Here is a 19,693-nt window from a genome sequence, read left to right on the forward strand (position 1 = left end):
CATAGATAATGTAATCAAAATTATCATCATAAAAAAATGATAAGTAGTAGTAAATTATTTCATTTTAAATTTAATTTTTGAATTATTTATTAACAAACAACAATAAATTAAGATGCTAATGAATAAAATAGATACAGGATAAACATGATAAATTTTACTCATCAATCGCACACTGCGTTAAATAAACAGTAACTTCTCACCAAAAAACCAACAACGGTGCGTTATCAGATGTAATTACAATTTTTCACAAACGTTTTCGAACATAAAAGTTCTTCATCAGGTGAAAAAACGGACAACTTATACAACTTATTCGAAAACGTTTGTGAAAAATTGTAATTACATCTGATAACGCACCGTTGTTGGTTTTTTGGTGAGAAGTTACATGATAAATTTTTATGAAAATGTAATTAAAGTTTAAAATAATATCATTTTAAACGTTATTTACATATTAAATTGCTTACTAAATCTGCATATTTCTTGATTATCTGTTTATTATTTCATTAGATCTAAAAGTTTTGTTTACATAAGATGTTTTGTGTAATAAATTGTAATCAATTATTTTTTGTTTTAACAGAAATGATTAAATTATTATTTAAAATCTAACTTGAAATAATGTGATTGTTATGTTATTATCATTTCTCCATTCTTTAACATAATTCTGCAGCTATACAAATTATTTTTGCTTATTTTTTCTTTTGGCATTTGAAGAAACAAAAAAATATATTTGCATAGCTACTGAAAGACAGAATAGAGAAATAACAATTAACTTTAATTTTTAAATATTACTAATTAAATAAATTTTTCTTATTATTTTTCAGTTAGTTGTTGTGGTTACGATGATCGTAGAATCTTTAGTTGTATTGTTGCGACAGACAAGTCATTTTAGAATTACAAGAGCACTCAGACCTATTTTCCTCATAGATAACCACTATTGCAAAGGTGTAAGAAGGTAAATTGTCATTTATAATTAAAATTTTATTTAATTAATAATTAGAACAGGAAATACATGTTTTTATAGGGTTGTTCGTCAAATTCTTCAATCATTGCCTCCCATATTAGATATGCTTTCATTATTGTTATTTTTCATGCTGATTTTTTCAATTTTAGGTAAGAATTTTGTAATTATTTATATATGTGTATATATATTTATATATTTTAGGTATACTAATTCAGAAATTATTTTTTAGGTTTTTATTTATTTTCATCAGATCCAGATAATCCTGTAAGTATATATTTTTCAATTGTAATATGTAAATATTTTTCACATTACAATTGAAAATAAAGATAAATCTTAATTTTAATATATTTTTTCCAGCACTTTTCAACTTTGCAAGGAAGTTTTGTAAATTTGTTTATTTTATTGACAACAGCAAAGTGAGCAACATTATTTTAATTTTTATTATGATTTTAAGTTTTAATTTAAAAAATTAAATGGACAAATCATAAAAAAGTTTTCCAGATGTAATGTTACCTGCCTATGCAAAGTCTAAATGGTCATCATTATTTTTCATTGTATTTCTTATTATCAATCTGTATTTTTTAATGAATTTGGTAAGTTTGCTTAAATTTTAAATATAAATTTTTTTTAATTTTTAGTAATGTAATGTTGAAATAAAACAATTGAAGTATGTTTTATTTCCTTATTATTGTTATTTTTAAATGTTTATTTTTATATTATTTTATTTTATTAATGTTGTTATTACGTTATTTTATGTTATTCAAAAAATATTTTCAAATAAAAACTTATTTTTTATGATTTATTAATTGATTTAGAATTAGCATAATAAATAAAACATGTAAATTAGTTTTGATTTTTTTTTTGGCAGATACATTCTTTATTAATAAAATTTATATTGAAATATTTTCTTTAATAAAATAGCTAAAATATTGTTTATAACATTAATAATTATCAGAGAAGAAAAATAATTTTGAAATAAATCTATTTCTAATAATTTTAAAATGCATTATAAATTTATTAATTCTGTTGTTACAGAAACTATGCAAAGATCTATATTTATAAATAGATCATTAAGTTTTGAACATTATCAAAATTCGTGTATTTAAATTTTTATTGTTATTGTTTGAATTTTATTTAATCAAAATCTTATATTGTATTAGTATTAGTGGATGCTGATTTCTTGCTGTGATTGGTTAGAAAAAATCAGTGGGAGGTAAAAAAAAACCCTCTTCAAGATTTTTACATTTTTGGACTCAAAACCTTGAAATGTCAAGAAATGCAAAACAAAGAAAAAAAATTTGGGAATTTTTTCTGTATGTATGGCTATTTGTTTGTGTGTGTGTGTTGGAGGGCCAATTTTGTTCACCTATAAAGCTTAATAATTCTCATGCTTTTTGTTGAAAATTCTGAAATTTTGCAGAGAATTTGTGGTTTAAGGGATTGATGCTATTAAATTTTAGTGGTTAAAGATTGAGGAGTGGGATTATATGTCGTATCTCGAGTAGGGTCAGACTTAATGAAGATTTCACTTGTTATTAGTATTTACAATTTTTTTTTATAAAACTCATTTCTACCTTCAAAATTAAGTTTTTTGTCATTTTCTAATAATTTATTATATATAATGTTTTTTTAGTAAAATATCATAACAGATTATGTCTTACACAGTTTTAAATGGTGCTGGAAAATTTAAACAACACTTGCTGCTGGATTTTTTATACAGGTATTCCTGATACAACACAGCACTTCTACAACACGGTGGTTTCACTCTAACATGGTTTTGGAAATCTTCCATACAAAATTTTACAATTTTTAAGTATCTGTTGAAAATGTCTGCACTTGTATGATTCATTTATGAGAGATTTTTCCCTTGGATTTGTACAGCCTGTATTTGCACCAATGGATATATCTTCACACTATATATTCAGATAATGGGATATTAAAGTATTCCCTTGCCCACTTTGTCAAATAGTCTATGGAAACTTGTCTGTTTTGGGAAATATATCATCAAAAAAGACTATAGTTGTCTGGAACTGAGAGGTTTCCCTCATAAAGTTTTATCTTGATAAGTGTTTTCCCTTTTTTGAAGAATTTTTATGATTCCCTGAATTGTAAATTGAGATATTTGCATATCTCACACATTACTGCATTGAGAGATTCATTTTTTTTCTTATGGATAATAATTTTCCTGATTGGTTCCTATATTGTCTAACCTCACCATTTTTCACAGACATTAATAAGAACAGCTAAAGGTGACTTGTCATTTTTATGCAAGACATGTGACATGAGAAAAACTATGAGAAATTCTAGAAAATTTGTCAAAAAACCTTTCTGAACAAACTTCATTTTAATGTGTTGCCAAGCAATTGCAAGATTTGCATAGCTATGTATTCCAAACTAATAAAATCCAAGGTAATAGGTTTTTGGGATGAACTTGTTTATTTACAAAAGGAATTATTTATAATACATGGTTTAATATGTATGCAAGAGTTTTTAAGTTTATGTAAATTTCTGAAAGTTTAAATGGTGAATGAAATTCATTGCAAGTGGGGTATAAAATTGATATATCTGAATCTGAGACATGTCACTTGTCTTGACCATTGCTTTAACAGGGTATATTTCATTTCAGAATGAAAAAGGCTTTGATTAAATGTCCTGCAAATCTACATCTATACAAATCTATACAAAAAGGTAACTTGCTTGCCACTCCAAAATATCATGTAATAAGCAGATGGGGCACATGGATTCAAGTGGCGTGCTTTATATCAAAAATTACTCATCCATGGGAGTATATTGATAAACTGGACAAAGTCTTCAGCAGTCACAATGAAACTAGAATCTGTTAAACAAGAACTGTATTAAAGGAACTCTACACTGTTCATTCATATGAGTTCTTGTGCAGTTCAGTTTCTAAGCTTGAGGAAAGTGGTTTGTCAACTGAGAAGCATGGGAGATTTTTAAACACAAGAAAAAAGCAACAGTTGGATGGATTTGCTTTAGAGAAACTATAATATTCCCTGAGCAAAAATTTAGATATTCAAAATATTATTTCTGAATCTCTTTAGTTACAAAATCTGGAGATTTTAGTGAAAACCAAATATGCTGCTTTTATATCTGTTGATATTGAGAGATTGTTTTCATGATTTAGATTTACTTTCCTTGCACCATCTGTGGGTGACTATGAAAAAGTAGAACTACAATGGATTTGTAAGTACAGTAGAGCATCAATTATCCGACTCAATTGGGGACTGAGGTTGGTCGGATAAGTGAAAAAATGGATAACCGAAAAGTATGAAAAAAAACATTATTAGTATAGTGTATTAGTATATTAGTATATCCCATATAATAAGCATATTAGTATATTGCTATTAACCTACTTCGTGTTGAATTTTCATTGATGTTAAGCCTAACAAATTTTTTTTTAAAATAATAATCATTGTTAAATTATTTCTGTATTTTGCACAAAATAAATACAGAAATAAATAAAAAATAGAAAATTAAGCCTGGTTTAAATATTGGCTTCCCTTTCATGGTTGAGCCAGTGTTTCCAGCTAAAACATGCAAAAATTTAACAAAAATAATATTAAAGTAGCCAAGACATAGCCAAATATTGTAGCGCCACATCACTAGCGGACATTTGAATTTGCTGACTGGAACGCGGTCAGTTAACTAATGTGACGGTTGATTGGGGTCGGATAATCGATGCTCTACTGTACTATACAATGCTTTTCTATTTGTGAACTATGAAACTGATGGAGCAAATTCTGAAAGTGATTAACCAATTAAATTTTCTATACTTCTTAAATTTTATATGTCCTATGTGTACTTTTAAGTACAATAAAATGATGGTTTTACTTTTGTATGCTTTTAGGAGCATTTTTTCTTTGTAAAAATCCATCATTTTTTTAAAAGAAAATTTGCAATTCAACTCCCCAAAGATACTAATAATATAGTTTTTAGATAAAGATTGTAATAAAAATTTAAACTTTTTAAAAAATAATTAAATAAAAAAGCACTTCAAATAATTAATAAGTTATTAATATATATGTAATATAGAAATATTATATAAATATGTAAAAAGAAATAAATAAAAATAATTATTTTTTAGATGTTAGCTGTTGTATATGAGACATTTACAAGAATGGAGAAAGAAAAGTTTCGGAAATTACTTTTACATCGACGCAAAGCATGTCAGTTAGCCTTTCATTTATTGGTCAGTAAAACTTCACCTGCTTCTGTTTCATTTCGTCATTTTGAAGGATTAATGAAATATTACAAACCTAAAGCCTGTAAGTAATTTTACATTTTTAAAATTTACAATATGTAAATAAGATTTGAATTAAGATGAATTTACAGTAAGATTTACAAATGCATATGAATTGAATATATTGTGGTTGTTCGTACCGGGAGAATTGTAAGTCCGCGAATAAACGTTACAAATATGAAACAAAAAACAAAACTTCTGTATACAATTAAATAATCCTTTATTACTCCCGGAACACGGTTCTTTTCTTTCGTATTTACAATAAGATCCCAACTTGAGTATTCCCGCTGGGGAAGGGGGGTCGCCACTTATTCGCGAACAAGCGATGATACACGCGCGCGTAACATAAAACTTTTATACCCGACTTAAAAACTAAACTTAATGACTAATTTAAAACTAACCTTATAGCTATCTTAAAACTAATAAGGAAAGGAAACAGATAGACCTAGGAAAGTAAAGAAAAGATGGAAAGGCAGATAGAAAGTACCCGGGGTCCAAGTGGTTTAGTCGATATCCTTAATGATTTGTGTTCTCACAATCGTGATCTCCTTTCTGTCTCCACTGAACCAGCAGTTCGACGTCTAGGATCTCCAATTCTCCCAGTGTCCTATAGGTCCTCGTACCTCTTTCGTTCTCTGGTCTTGGCAGGTCCTCTCTCTCGGCCGCAGTCCCCTTTCTTCCACTCTCTCTCGAATCTGGAGCACTGCTTACGACGTCTGTTCCCTCCGAGGTCCAGCCAAAAAGTGGTCATTCTTCTACCCTTTAGTCCTCAGGGCTTCCTCTTTTCTTTTGTTCACACTCCCCCTTAGTTCTTAGAAGGGGTAATTCTGCCCTCCAGCGATAACGGTTATATTGTTTAGACAAAGAATAAAGGAACGGAAATAAGAGAATAGAAATGAAGGAAGAAGGAAGATAAAAAATATATGTGTATTTACAACTTATGAACTATATATATACATATAAACAAAATATGGCTGATGGCCACAATATTACTTTTTATCACAATAACACATGTAATTGTAGAAATTTCATTAGTTAAGCTTTATATGATTTAGAAATAAATATTATTATAAATTTTAAAATTTTATTTATGACATGCAAATATCAAATATTCAATAATAGTAAAAATCGAAAAAACAAAATAATTATTTAAGTTATCTACCACTTTTGTATGTTTAATTGCCAGATTAATAATCTGTTTCAGTATGCACTTTCATTAATTAATACAGAGTTTTAGAGTAGAATTAACATTGCTACATTAACAGTTTGACCTAATTATAATTATGTTATACTGTCTTCAAGTTGAAGATTAAACAGTGTAAGGTCTTTTCTTTAAATCCTCTTTTATTGACCTATAAACAAAGTTGAGACATTCATTTACATGCAAGACACATTTGTAACTTTTTTACTCTTCTTCAGTTGCTTTTAAATTACAAATTGAATTACAACATGTTACAGAAAAATTTTTTTACCATAAAGATTGCAAAAAAACATTTACCTTCTTAAACTCCAATAGACATATACTTGAATGAACACAAGAATACAAATGTCTTTCTTGTATTCATTCAAGTATTTGTAATTTAACTTTCTTCATTTAATATAACAAAGAATTTTTTGGTATGTTTTTTTCTTGTCTCATGTAGTCTCATATCTAAGCAAGATTTAATGTATGGAATATAAATCAAATTACTAAAATATCTCACAAAATATCTTTAAAAATATTAATTTAAATGACTCTCCAAAATTTTTAAAAATTAATTCTTAATTTTTAAAATTTATAAAATGTAAGATTTTAATTTGTAGCTGTTGTGGCACAAATAGTAAATGTTGTGTGTCTGGTAGAATATATAAATAATAATACTTTAGAAATTGATCATTGAAGAACTGTTTCCATTAATTATTAATGAATATTATGCAACAAACAACTCCATTAATAAAAAGTAACTTTGGAAGTGTTTTTGCATCTGACAACCTTTCAATTTATGTAAATAACTATTAAACTTAGGAAAAAAACATAAACTTGAAAGTCACTAGATTTCAGTATATTTTAATGATGAGAATTTAACCATATTTTGGTTTGGAATTCTTATGGTTTACCAATAACAAAATCAAAAATTTTTAAATTTATAACAATAAATCCAGAAATATGTTGTTGAAATAAAATCATTTATTAAAGTTTGTATTTAATATTATGCAATTATTTTTGTCTGTATATTCTGTACAAAATTAACAGAAATCAATGTTTGAGTGAACTAAGCAGAACAAATAAATCTTAATGATAAAATTGTAAAAAAAATTGTTAAAAGTTCAATTGTCAAATTCATCAATATATGTTAATATAGAGTGACTTGATGCTCCAAATTAGGCAAGATAGTGTCACTTCTTAATATGCTTTCCCAAAAAATGTTCTGCTTTTGGACTGTTTTATAATTATGTTCAATATTCATTACAAATCAAAGATGGATTGCATACAAATTATAGCATAAAAATTTTAATATCCAATTGTGTGGATCAGTTATAAAAAGGGAGTTGATGGATTTTGCTAATTATTGGAGTTAAAACAAATGGTGGTTAAAGTAAGCAAAGCTATATTCAGAGCTATGATTAATTAAGTATTAATTGTCACTGTCTCTGTTGGTTGTTATTTTGTAAACAAGAGTACGGATAAGTAAAATGTTCATTGTTGTTCGTAACATCTGTCATTGATGATGTCAGAAAGATAGAAAGTTAATGATTATTGGTCTGAATTGATCACATGATTCATCATGTCACATCAAAATGTCTGAATTAATGTCTTGTTTTTTACATTTTAGTATCTGGTCACTTTACAATATTGATTGCATATTTACATATATTAGTCAAATAATAAAATAATGAATGTAGAAAAATAGAACATGTAAATTATAATAATTTCTAATGTTTATAAATTCAATCATATTACAATAAATACTTTTTAATCAATTACATCTAAAACTAAAAACACATCCCAATATGTTAATAATCACAATTTAATGATGTATTTTTTTAAAACAATTTTTATACATTTTATTTAATATTAAGTGCTAAACAAAATGTTTATTAAAATAGTAAAAATTTTATTTCAGGTAAAAGAGATGTTTATTTAATGTTTAAAACACTTGATATAACAAAGACTGGTTTTCTTTCAATTGAAGAATTTTATCAAGTATACGAAGTTGGTCCTTTAAAGTGGAAGGTATTAATTATAATTATATGTAAAATAAAAGTAATTTATTAACTTGAAAAATGTAATATTAATTAATTTATAGTTAATATAATAAAACTGTTTAGTTTGATTCTTGATTATATTTACATTACACAATAAATTTTTTAAATAAGCCAAAACGACCAGAAGAACCATGGTTTAGTAATTTGGGAAATCCATGGGAAATTATTTTTAGAGGTATGTAAATTATAACATGGTTTTATTTGTAAAAACAAAATTGTTTTCTTTACTTTATTTTTCATGTTAAAATATAGATTGGAACATTTTATGATTTTATACTGATGTCAAAATTTCTTGCTAGCTATACATCAGTTGGTAACATGGAAGTATACTGATATCATTATTAGTAAGTATATTTTAAAATTTTTTGTATATAATTGCATAATTTTACATCTTATATATTTATGGACTTAATTTTACATGTATTAGAAATTATAAAAAAATAGAGCAAGATTTTGTGCGCCAACTTGTTTTGACTTATAAGAGTTATACTACACTGCTGTGTCAATGTAAATTAAATGTAAATGTACAGTATAATAACTATTTAGTAACAGCTATATGGTAATCATTATTAAAAATAAAAAGAATGTTTCCAATACTATAAATGGTTTTTTAAATAGTGAATTTTTTAAGGTACACTGCAGTATGCTCTTACAGATGGGGCAAAATTGATTCACAGCATGCTCTTACAGATGGGGCAGATTCACAGATTACAGATTCACAATTTGTGATTTATTTGTTATGAACTAATCAGACATGGCTCAAGGTTTATTTACTGTTTTAAAAGTGCTTTATTGTCGATGTTATGCCAAAGAGTCATTTCAGGCAATTCCCGTCATCAGTTTGACCTATTGGTACATAACAATTAGGGTTTCTCTAATGGGATCCTGGGTTTCCAGGGATCCTGGCTGTTTTTTAACCCAGGAAATATCCTGGAAAATTTTTCTCATCCCAGGAAATCCTGCAAATTTCTTAAAAATTCACTTTTTTTTTTTTATTTTGTGTTAAAGTTGAGGAAATTTTGCAAATAAAAAGTATAATTAACTCATAAACTGTCAGAATACATTTGTATTTATTAATTATAAGTCTGCTTATTAGTTTTTTTAAATATTTGCTTATTATGGCATATCACAGATTGTCAATAATCAATATGTAGTCTGTTTGTGACAGGACTCTGGAATTCTTTACTTGTCAGAACCTGTAATATCTGGAATAATTGTCTTAATTTTTAACCATGCCCAGTAACTTCAATAACTACATTATGCCAGGTTATGCAAATTGGGCAAGGATACAAATGAGTATGAAGTATTCAAGTATGAAGTTTTTCTTCATAAACCTGATTATTAAAGCCAAACGAACTGCTGAATTATTGGGCTGTAAGCTTGATGCCACTATTAAAGCAGCCGAGGTAGACAAATCAAGAATACTAAATACTAGACAGCAAAAAAGTAGTGTAACACATCTCAGAAATGAACTAGAACTCTTCCAGGCTACAGGTGAAAAACATATCCATCTTCTCTTAAATGTATTAAAGACGATTCCACCCACATGAATTGAATCGGAAAGGGCATTCTTGGTAGCAGGACTTTTCTTTAGTAAAATAAGAATCAAATTGAGTGATCAGAATATTGACCATCTTTGCTTTTTAAAATCTTATTATAAAAATTTACAATAATATTTTGTATTATGTTTTATTTAAATAACAAAAACTACCTTCTAACTTAGAAGTTACCACCAACCAAAGCCGAAATTATCGGGCTGGAAACAGCTATATTAATTATAAATTAGAAGTTTGATCTAAGTTCTTTTTTTTTTAAATTTTCAACTCAATTCAAAGGCATTTTTTTTTTTTTTTGGTTGTTGTAAGCAGTTTCCAACAAACTTTAATAAATTTTTCTATTTGTGAAAATTTCTATGTAGTTCAAAAGTAATTTTTTATACATGTTTTACACAGCATTATTAATATTATTATTTTAGAGGTCACAGGATGTATTAAGTTACTTAAAAATGAAAAATAATTATTCATTCGATTTTAAGATTTGTTTTATATCTTAAAAATAATTAATTATATCCTGGGAAACAGTTCACTTTTTTCCTGGAATCCCAGGACAAGCAAAAGACCAAGAAATGAGAAACCCTAATTACAATACAGTGGTATCTTGACTTACGAATGTCCCAACTTACAAGTTTTTTGAGATATGAGCTATCTCTCGGCTAATTTTTTGCTTTGAGTTGAGAGCTAAAATTTGAGTTACAAGCCAGCTTCATATATCTCACCACTAGTTGGCACAGCAAATGCCACAGCAAACCATAGATTAAGAAAAAGAAGATGGAAAACTGCTGCAATTTTGTTATTTTTGTTACTCTTCTAATATCTGACAAGCTAGCTTATAGAAAAACACATGATCGAATGACATAAGCATTAGTTTTCTTCCATGTTATGTGCAGCACCACCATCTCTCATTTCTTGAATTTTCCATCTTTTCTTTCTTTATCTATGTAGTGAACACTGCAACATCCACAAAACCAGTTTATTTCAGTACATTCTATTGTGTTTTTATACAATATTCATTATTTATAAGTACATTTTTCTTATTTAAAAACATGTAACAAAAGAACTGAAAATTATGAGTCATAGAGGTAGGGTTCTTGGGTCATTTTTTATGTACTCTGAATGAGGATTCTCACTCTGCAGTTTGTAATCTTGATGGGATACCCTTATTGATTATATGTCAAGATCAGATATAAATATGCTATTAAAGTTATGTAGCAAGCTCCCTACAGTAGTCAACTATCATAGCCCAAATTTTATCTGTTTCAATTCCTTGATTTACATGTTGTTGTGTTAAAGAGATTTTTCTAATTTCTAAATTCTTAACATAATTTTGGACAATCTGCTCTTTCATTACTCTTTATATGTGCAGAAATAAAGTGTATATAATTTGAAAATTTTACAATGTTATATTTATTTTATGAAATTTTTCATATAATTGTTGCAATATATTCAAAATACAAATAATATATTTTGAAAAGTTTTTTGATAAATCTGTTAATTGACTTATAAGGTATATGAGTATTTGCACTATAATGATACTGCAGTTAAGATTTAAGAATATTAAGATTTTAATTTAGATTTAGAAATGTTAATTAACAATATTCATTTATCTTTTATACTTTGTTATAATAAATCTAAAATATAAATAAAATAATTATTAAACAAATTTAATTAATATAATCATTTTCTAAAACAAATATCTTCTTTGAATAAAATAAATTGAAATATATTTTTCTACTTATTTTATTAATAGAAGTTTCTTTCTAAATTTCTAATCCCAACAAGTAGAGACATCCAATCTAGTTAGCCATAATATCAAAATAGATGATTTCATATGAAAGGATTTGATTGATTTATAAGAAAATTTAATATTAAAAAATTGAGTAAAAATTAATATAATAACAACACTAAAAGTGGGCTGCAATTTTGAAAAAATTGTAGATCTTTAAATTCCCACTGTCATCCAGCTGTTTGGCTGTCTGTCCCTCCTTAATCTCAAGAACAAAGTTAGATGAAAATCGAGACCAGATATGGAAAGCTTAGGGGCAGGAGGCCCTGATTAACTGTATACAAACATCTGGTTTGCACTGGAAGTTACATTATTTCAATTGAAAAATTTTCCCCTTAAAGGAGTTAGATAACAAGCAAGACATTACTAATTTGAGGAAGAGAACATATATTTTAAATTAAATAAATTAAAAATTGCAGGCTGACATTGTGACGATGTCACTATAAAATAATTACTCATGAATATGTATATAAAATGTTAATTTAATTTCATATAAACTTACTATAGATTAATTTTTTAATTTAAATCAATATTATTCAAGTTTAAAATTAATATGATTTCATTTTAGATATTGTTATTTTGATGAATGGAATTTGGCAATTAATTGAAGCTGCAGAACTATCAAGTTAGTAATGTTGATTATATATTCATTTATATTTTTTAATATTTTGCACAATATTTAAGGTAGGTAAATAGCTAAATTAAAATTTTGTTTATAACAAAATAGTGTATATTATTTGACTTCACAATTAATAATAGAAGTACATAAAAAAGAATAAGGCAGTTTTTAACTTTTTTTTATACAATTTTATTTCATAATGTATTATATCTTGAAAAATTCAAGATTTTTCATTATACTAAAGAATTATAAAAGCTTTTGTGGAACCAAAATCAAAAATAAATATGTAATGTACATTAAAAAGTTTGATGATAATGTATAACATAACTAAAACAAAAGAAATATTAATGTAGCAAATAAGTATTACTGCTACTAATAAAGATGAAATATAATGTTACTTATGATAGAATTTTGATGTAAAATATTTTATTATTTTCTTAAATTAAATTTTAAAAGATTATAATAAACATAATTTGTATCTGTAGGTTATCAAAATGGAAAGATAGATGATTTAGGTAAATATGTGTAGTTGAATACTTATTATAATTACAAATAATAAAAAACTTAGGTTTTATAATTACTATATAATATAGTATTTAAAATATATACAAGCTAGGTATACAATTGTAATGATTGTAAAAATATTTTGGAATCACAAAGTCAGTTGAATATCAAATTGCAAATGTCAAAATTGTATTTATCAGGTTATATTTAGGCTAAATAGAAAATATTGATTAATATCATTCATTTCTGTTTAGTTTAAATATAGCTTATGGCTATATTTAAATGAAACACTATAAACTGACCATTATGGTTACTCTGTTGAATTAATTATTGCACCTTTAACACTGGGTGCAATGATTAATTCTTTAACTTTGCTAAACAATGCTTTAACTTTATTTTAGTTTGTTGAGCATGTATGCTAACAACAAACTGGTAAACTGCAATCCTTATGTTCTTCAAACTGACCTTAACCTTATGTCTTTCCTTTTTGAATTCTCCAACCTTGAAACTAATGTAGATATAACTGTCACAATGGGCTTTTCCTTAAATTGTAATACCCATTTACTCCATTTTATACATAAACAATAAACTTGCTTTTAAAGGGCACTCTGATAAAATAATAAAATCTTTAGATATTCATTGAGGCATATTTTGGCACTTTTATGAATCCATTTCATGTAAAACAGTACTGCATTCTCTCTTCTTTGCAAACTTCCAGTTGTTATTTGATTATTGCCTTCCAGTCTGAGCAATGGATACACTATCTCATTTTACTAAAATTTCTAGGGAATTTGATAAAATATATCTTCTTTTAAACAAATTTGCTAATCTCCTGTTTACATCTAATCCTGATGTTGCTGGGTCTAAATTAGATCTTCTATCTCTTACTGTGTGTTACTGATTTTGATCATTTACTTTTTTACAAATACTTTAATGGTTTTATTTGCTCTGATTGGCTTTCCCTGTGTGTTTCCTAATGTTTAACCTGCAATCTATCGTGTATTTTTACACCTTTTAGGCTAGCTCTTTTTATTAGGTCTTATTTTTATTGTTATTAAAACAATGTAACTTTGAACAATTTTTACATTTTGACTTATTACATTTTAAACATATGTAAAGGCTTATTAGGCTTATTACATAGGCCCAGTATGCAACCTTCTCTTGATTTGTAACTTATTTTTTATTTTATGTGTAATTTTGATTGTTTTTTGTATATTTTTTCTTTTGTTATTTTAGGGTCCTTTTTATTATTGTTTTTTTTTTAATTTTGGGGAGGAGATCAGTTGTCTTAGTGACACTTCCTATTGTGCATGTAGAAGAAATAAATAAATGATAGATTTTTATGCAGCTTCAAAATTTTAGCATTTTACTTACTAATTTTATTATTATCTTCAATTAATGAAATAATATAATATAAGGAAATGAAATAATAATGAAATCTTCAGTTAATCCAATTTTATGAGATAAGCTTCTATTTTATGTAGTTATTCGTCATGTTAGAATTGGAGATTCAATGGCCAGTTGGATATCAGTAGGATTTATTACTTGTGAGTTTTGATAATATTTTTGTATAAAAAATAAAAAAATTTTAAAATTAATAAAAAATTAATGTAAACTCTTTACTTATAGTTTATATTTTTGAAGCCTTGTTGAAGATGCTTGGTCTTGGATTGTATAGTTATTTTCGTTCTGGATGGAATATGTAAGTTCATGATCTTGTTGATTTTGAATAAATATGTTGTTTTGTTTTACTGGAATTATTTCCAGTAAAAAAAACTCAATGTAAAATTAAATTAATTCAGTTAATTCATAGTAAAATTAAAATCATCATCTCATAAAAATAATGTTACAATTTTAATTATTGTTGTGTTGTCCAGATAGTTAATAACTTATAATTATTATTGCAAATTTTATAAAATTATTTTATGATGATGGCTGGATGGCTGAGGCAGTTAAAGCAACAGATTACTGCTCTTGGGACCCAGGATCAAATCCAGGCAAACAACTCTTCAGGAATTTTTCATGGGCTGTCTGTCATGGATATTTCAAGCTTTGTCCCTTACCACCCAGCTGACCCATGATGGATAAAAAAAATATCATTCTCAGTGCCCATGGAATGGAAAGAGATGAAAAAAAGAAAATATTATTTAATATTTGAATTTGAAATATAGATATATTAATTTTTAATTTAGTAATTAGGGAGAATCCTTTTTGTTAGTATTAAGACCAGTATTAGCCATGCTGACAATACCTCTTCCTTGATGAAATAAATTTTCTTTAAATTCATCTTTAAATTTCATTCCCCCATATGATTCACTTCCTGTAAAAGCAGGGAATACCACAGGTACTATTACAGGTGGTGAACTATATTGAGGAAGGAAATTTAAATATGTATTTAAATGAAATTTAGTCCATTAAGGAAGAGATAATATTAGAATCCTTTTTAAAATCTTGTAGGTAATAAAGTACATTAAAACTTTTCTAAAAAAAAAACTAACCAAAAACTTTTTTCTTATTATCATTATTGATCAAATAAGATATGAAGTTTTATATTAACAAAGATAAATACCTAATGAAATAGAAAAATAAAACCTGAAGAAACTTTATTAAGAATTAGATTAAAAATTTAAATATTAAATATGCATCGACTAATTTTCAACACATTTTTCATAAATCAAATTAATATATTTGATTTATATAACATGGTAATATGGCACTTTATCAGAACGTAACTATGTGAATCTGTGCTGGGACTAATACAAAACTGGATTAGGTTTCAAAAGTTAACAAAAGTATACTATTCTTTTCCATTACTAAGAGAAATAGGTTTATTAAAGCAATCAATAATTAATTAATAATAGGGTGACCAACTTTTTTATAATGAAAAGGAGGACACATAAATTGAAGGAAAAAATATTGTAAATAAAAGAAACATTTTATTCATTGCAATAATAATACACTATAATAATCTCTACTGCATGCACAGTGGCATAGCTAGCATGGGTGACACCCGGGGTGGATATCATGGTGTCACCCCAAGTCGTACCGTGGGTGTCACCCTTCTTAACTGTTTTATAAAACAGTATCGGATTATTGAATTGTAACATGCCCGCACTCGAGCAAACTTGAATGCTATATCGAATAAGCGATATCATCACATAAGTTTATATTGACTAGCATGAATCCGTTGACCTTTTTTTTTTTCTTCTTTTTTTTTAGTCATGGGTTGTTGAGTCAGTCGAACTTTCCATGACTTAATGTTAAAGCGCGTTGTCAAGGTTTATTTCGCAACTTATTTTTTCACAGTCAGGTGTCACCCCTGAACAGGTGACACCCGGGGCGGACTGCCCCCAATGCCCCCCTCGGTACGCCTCTGTGCATGTGTACGTGCCGTGTTGTGTTTCGGTAAAAAGTAAACAAAGCTACTTGCATGCAGTGCACTCTCTCAAGGTCTCCTGTGCAGAGCACATGTGTTTCGTAATCGCGTTTTGCTGCACTGTACCGAGCCTTGATGAACCATCATGTCAAATACAAACACATCACATCACATTACATGCAACAGATCGGTTCGGCATCAATCAAATATGGAGATTTACAGATTAATCTTCAAATATCAAAAAGGAGGACATTTAGGAGGACACTTTTCAAGGACAGAACTTACAAAAGGAGGACGGTTGGTCACCTTATTAATAATCACAATTAAAAGTACTGTATTACACATTAATTAATATTAATTTTAGTTAAACCAGGGCATTTTCTTTTTTACAAAGTATTGTCGTCTTCTGAGTTTTTTTGTTGATCTTGATCAGAAATATCAGCAATGCCTTCACTTTTTTAAAATTTTTACCATAAAAAATTTTTTTATGTATGACAAAATAAAAATCTTTGTAAAAAGAGTAAATGTAAAACAAGTTCTCACTGTATATCAATTCAAGGGTATGCACATAGATGGTTGGGGATTATTTATTTTGTACCCATTCAGTTCTTTCTTAGTCTACTGTATAGTGTTACTCCATATATTGTAAAAATATTTGGAGTAACACCATATACCACTCCATATATTGTAATAAACTATGTAATGAAAAAGTAATGTTTTTTTAAACCCCACCCTTTTAAAAATTCTGCATATGAGCAAAAAGAAAGAGATCAATTTGGTCAATTTCAACTCCTCCCAAAGTGATACATTTGTTATATATAATTAATAAATTCAGTAGTAAAAAGCTTTTTATCGTAAATAAATATTATATATTACTAAAAATTAAATATTTCAGCAAGAATCAATTCCTTTATCTTAGTTAGTTATTTTAAGAAATTTTATTTTTCAGATATGATTTCTTTGTAACAATTGCTGGATTAGCAGGATTGATTGCAGAAGAATTTGACTGTCCGTTTGTTTTTGTCATCATTTTAAGACCACTTCGTCTGTTACGGTAAAATTTATTAATAGAAACTAATTATCATAAATTTTAGATAATTTTAAAATTAAAATAAATTTCTACTTTCAGATTATTTAAACTTAAAAGACGTTATCGTGATGTACTTGGAACACTTTTTATAATTTTACCCAGATTTCTTAGTGTTGCATTAGTTCTAGTTGTGGTTTATTATTTTTTTGCCATTATTGGAATGGAATTATTTTCTAATTACAATATGAAAAATTGTTGTATGTAAGTAATTAAAACATAATGACTATTAATATATTTCTGATATTAAATTAAAAAAAATTTTTTTTTTCTAGAAATTCAACTGTAGAACAATTTTATCATTATGATAATGACAGTTTATCTAATGGATATTATTATCTAAATAATTTTAGTAATTTTGTTGCAAGTGGTGGTAAGTTATATATATATATATATTTTGTTTTTGAAGAATGAATAAAATGTTTTGGCACTACCAGAAGAACCTAGGTTTGAATTTTGCTTAGATCCAAACCTACTGTAGTGTCAGTTAAAGCAAAAGTAAACTAGTGAAGGAAGTTCTCAATATTTGTATAATACAAAACATGTTAAAGAACATTTTTTTACAGTATTATAAAAATTATATATTATGTTGGAAATGTTTATTTAATAAAATGCAATTGAGAAATTACAGCTATTAAATCTTAAATTTTTGAATTTTGTATCACTAGTGTTGGCTAACTTTCAAACAAATAAAATTTGGCTCTTTACAATTTTTGAATTTGAAATAAATATTTTATGATATAAAATAATTAGACACACAATAGATATTTTAAGATAATTTTTTAGAAAATTTTTTAGGAATTTTCTAAAAAATTATCTTAAAATGTCTATTGTGTGTATTAATTTTAAAACTAATTATGAATGAATTATTTCATCATAAGTTAAGAAATTTTAAAATTTATAATAGAAGAACATACATACATAACTATCTTATGATATTAAACAAAAGTCAGAAAAAATACTACATAATTGTTCTAATATTTTTCCATATAGTATTTATTACATTGTTTATAAATGAATAACTAATAAAATTATTAGAATGAAGAATTTAATTTGCAAGGGTAGAATCATTATAGATACAGAATAAAGTAAAAATACATAAAAGTATAGAAGACTACTTTCAGCTTTCCAATCCCAATCTTTTTTGCCACTCTATGAAGCCTTTATTTCTGTATTGCAATTTACTGTCTAAATTTTTAAACAATATTTGTTATATATATTTTATTTAATAACTATTAAAGACAAGAATAATTGATGGTAAGACAAAATGAAAATGCTGTTATTTAAAATAATGCAGGGTAAATTAATATTAAAAAAAATTAAAAATAGTCAGGTGGTATCAAGTTACTTGACCCACAGACATTATTATGTTCTATAAGGCATAGAGAGTTGAACTTTGACCTCTCTTAGGACCTAAAATATTTGACTTTTTTAAGATTTCAAATTTTTCTAGAAATGTTTGAAGTTTTCTTTCAAATGCACAACAGTATTCCTTTTTATTTCTTGTAAGAAATCTGCTTCTAGTTGAACTGTTTGTTACTGAACGAACAAAGTAGCTTTATTATATAGATTATAGTTTAATAATAATTTAATTCCTATTTACATGAAAATGTTCAGTTCTAGCATTTTCATTATATTATTTATATAATTTTATAATGTTCCTTCTTTCTTATATTTAACATTAAAAAAAATCATTATGTATTTTCTATTACATATATATTACAGAAAAAAAGATTTTATGTAATACATTCAATCTTAGGATAAATATAATTTATGTATATAATGATAAATATTAATTTCATTGTCAAATTATTTTAAAATATTTTATTCGGTTTCTTTTAAAAAACTTTCTTCAAAAATTTTAATATTCTTTTGGTAATAAACTAAATGCAAACTTATGATTAGACTTTTGTTGTCTCTCATAATTTTTTTTTATTTAAAATAGATTCAAATATCTTAACAATTATATATCTTTTAACATGACACGTTGCATCAATTACATAAAATTGAGTCAGTTTCTAGATCAAACTATCAATCCATATAACATTTGCTTATGGAATTGAACTGTCTAAATACTACTAAATGATTTATAATTTATGGATAAAATTCTTTTAAAATTCTTGATAAAATTTAATACATAAATGTAAACTCTGAGCAATAATCCTAATAAATTTATCTAATAATGGATAATGATTCTAATTAACCATTATCTAATAAACTTCAGTTTTTTTAACTTTTGTTTCAAATGTTTAATATTTAAATAATTTTCAAATATTATATTTGACCTATTAGAACTTTTG

The 19,693-nt window shown here is 26.1% G+C and overlaps 1 protein-coding gene across 1 annotated transcript in view; it reads left to right on the forward strand.

Annotated features, from left to right (window-relative positions):
• LOC136984393 (two pore calcium channel protein 1-like) overlaps positions 1-19,693 on the forward strand; it is a 59,701-nt gene that overhangs the window by 23,861 nt on the left and 16,147 nt on the right. The window contains exons 5-20 of the mRNA XM_067281361.1: positions 819-949; positions 1,019-1,107; positions 1,188-1,222; positions 1,316-1,374; positions 1,452-1,551; positions 5,064-5,244; positions 8,324-8,433; positions 8,577-8,640; positions 8,765-8,809; positions 12,376-12,432; positions 12,912-12,941; positions 14,415-14,477; positions 14,560-14,632; positions 17,256-17,360; positions 17,436-17,597; positions 17,669-17,766. Coding sequence (XP_067137462.1) covers positions 819-949; positions 1,019-1,107; positions 1,188-1,222; positions 1,316-1,374; positions 1,452-1,551; positions 5,064-5,244; positions 8,324-8,433; positions 8,577-8,640; positions 8,765-8,809; positions 12,376-12,432; positions 12,912-12,941; positions 14,415-14,477; positions 14,560-14,632; positions 17,256-17,360; positions 17,436-17,597; positions 17,669-17,766 — 1,402 coding nt within the window. The remainder of the gene's footprint in view (positions 1-818; positions 950-1,018; positions 1,108-1,187; positions 1,223-1,315; positions 1,375-1,451; positions 1,552-5,063; positions 5,245-8,323; positions 8,434-8,576; positions 8,641-8,764; positions 8,810-12,375; positions 12,433-12,911; positions 12,942-14,414; positions 14,478-14,559; positions 14,633-17,255; positions 17,361-17,435; positions 17,598-17,668; positions 17,767-19,693) is intronic.

This window comes from Centruroides vittatus, unplaced genomic scaffold (assembly GCF_030686945.1).
Source record: "Centruroides vittatus isolate TY-2023 unplaced genomic scaffold, ASM3068694v2 contig_918, whole genome shotgun sequence".
NCBI lineage: Eukaryota > Metazoa > Arthropoda > Arachnida > Scorpiones > Buthidae > Centruroides > Centruroides vittatus.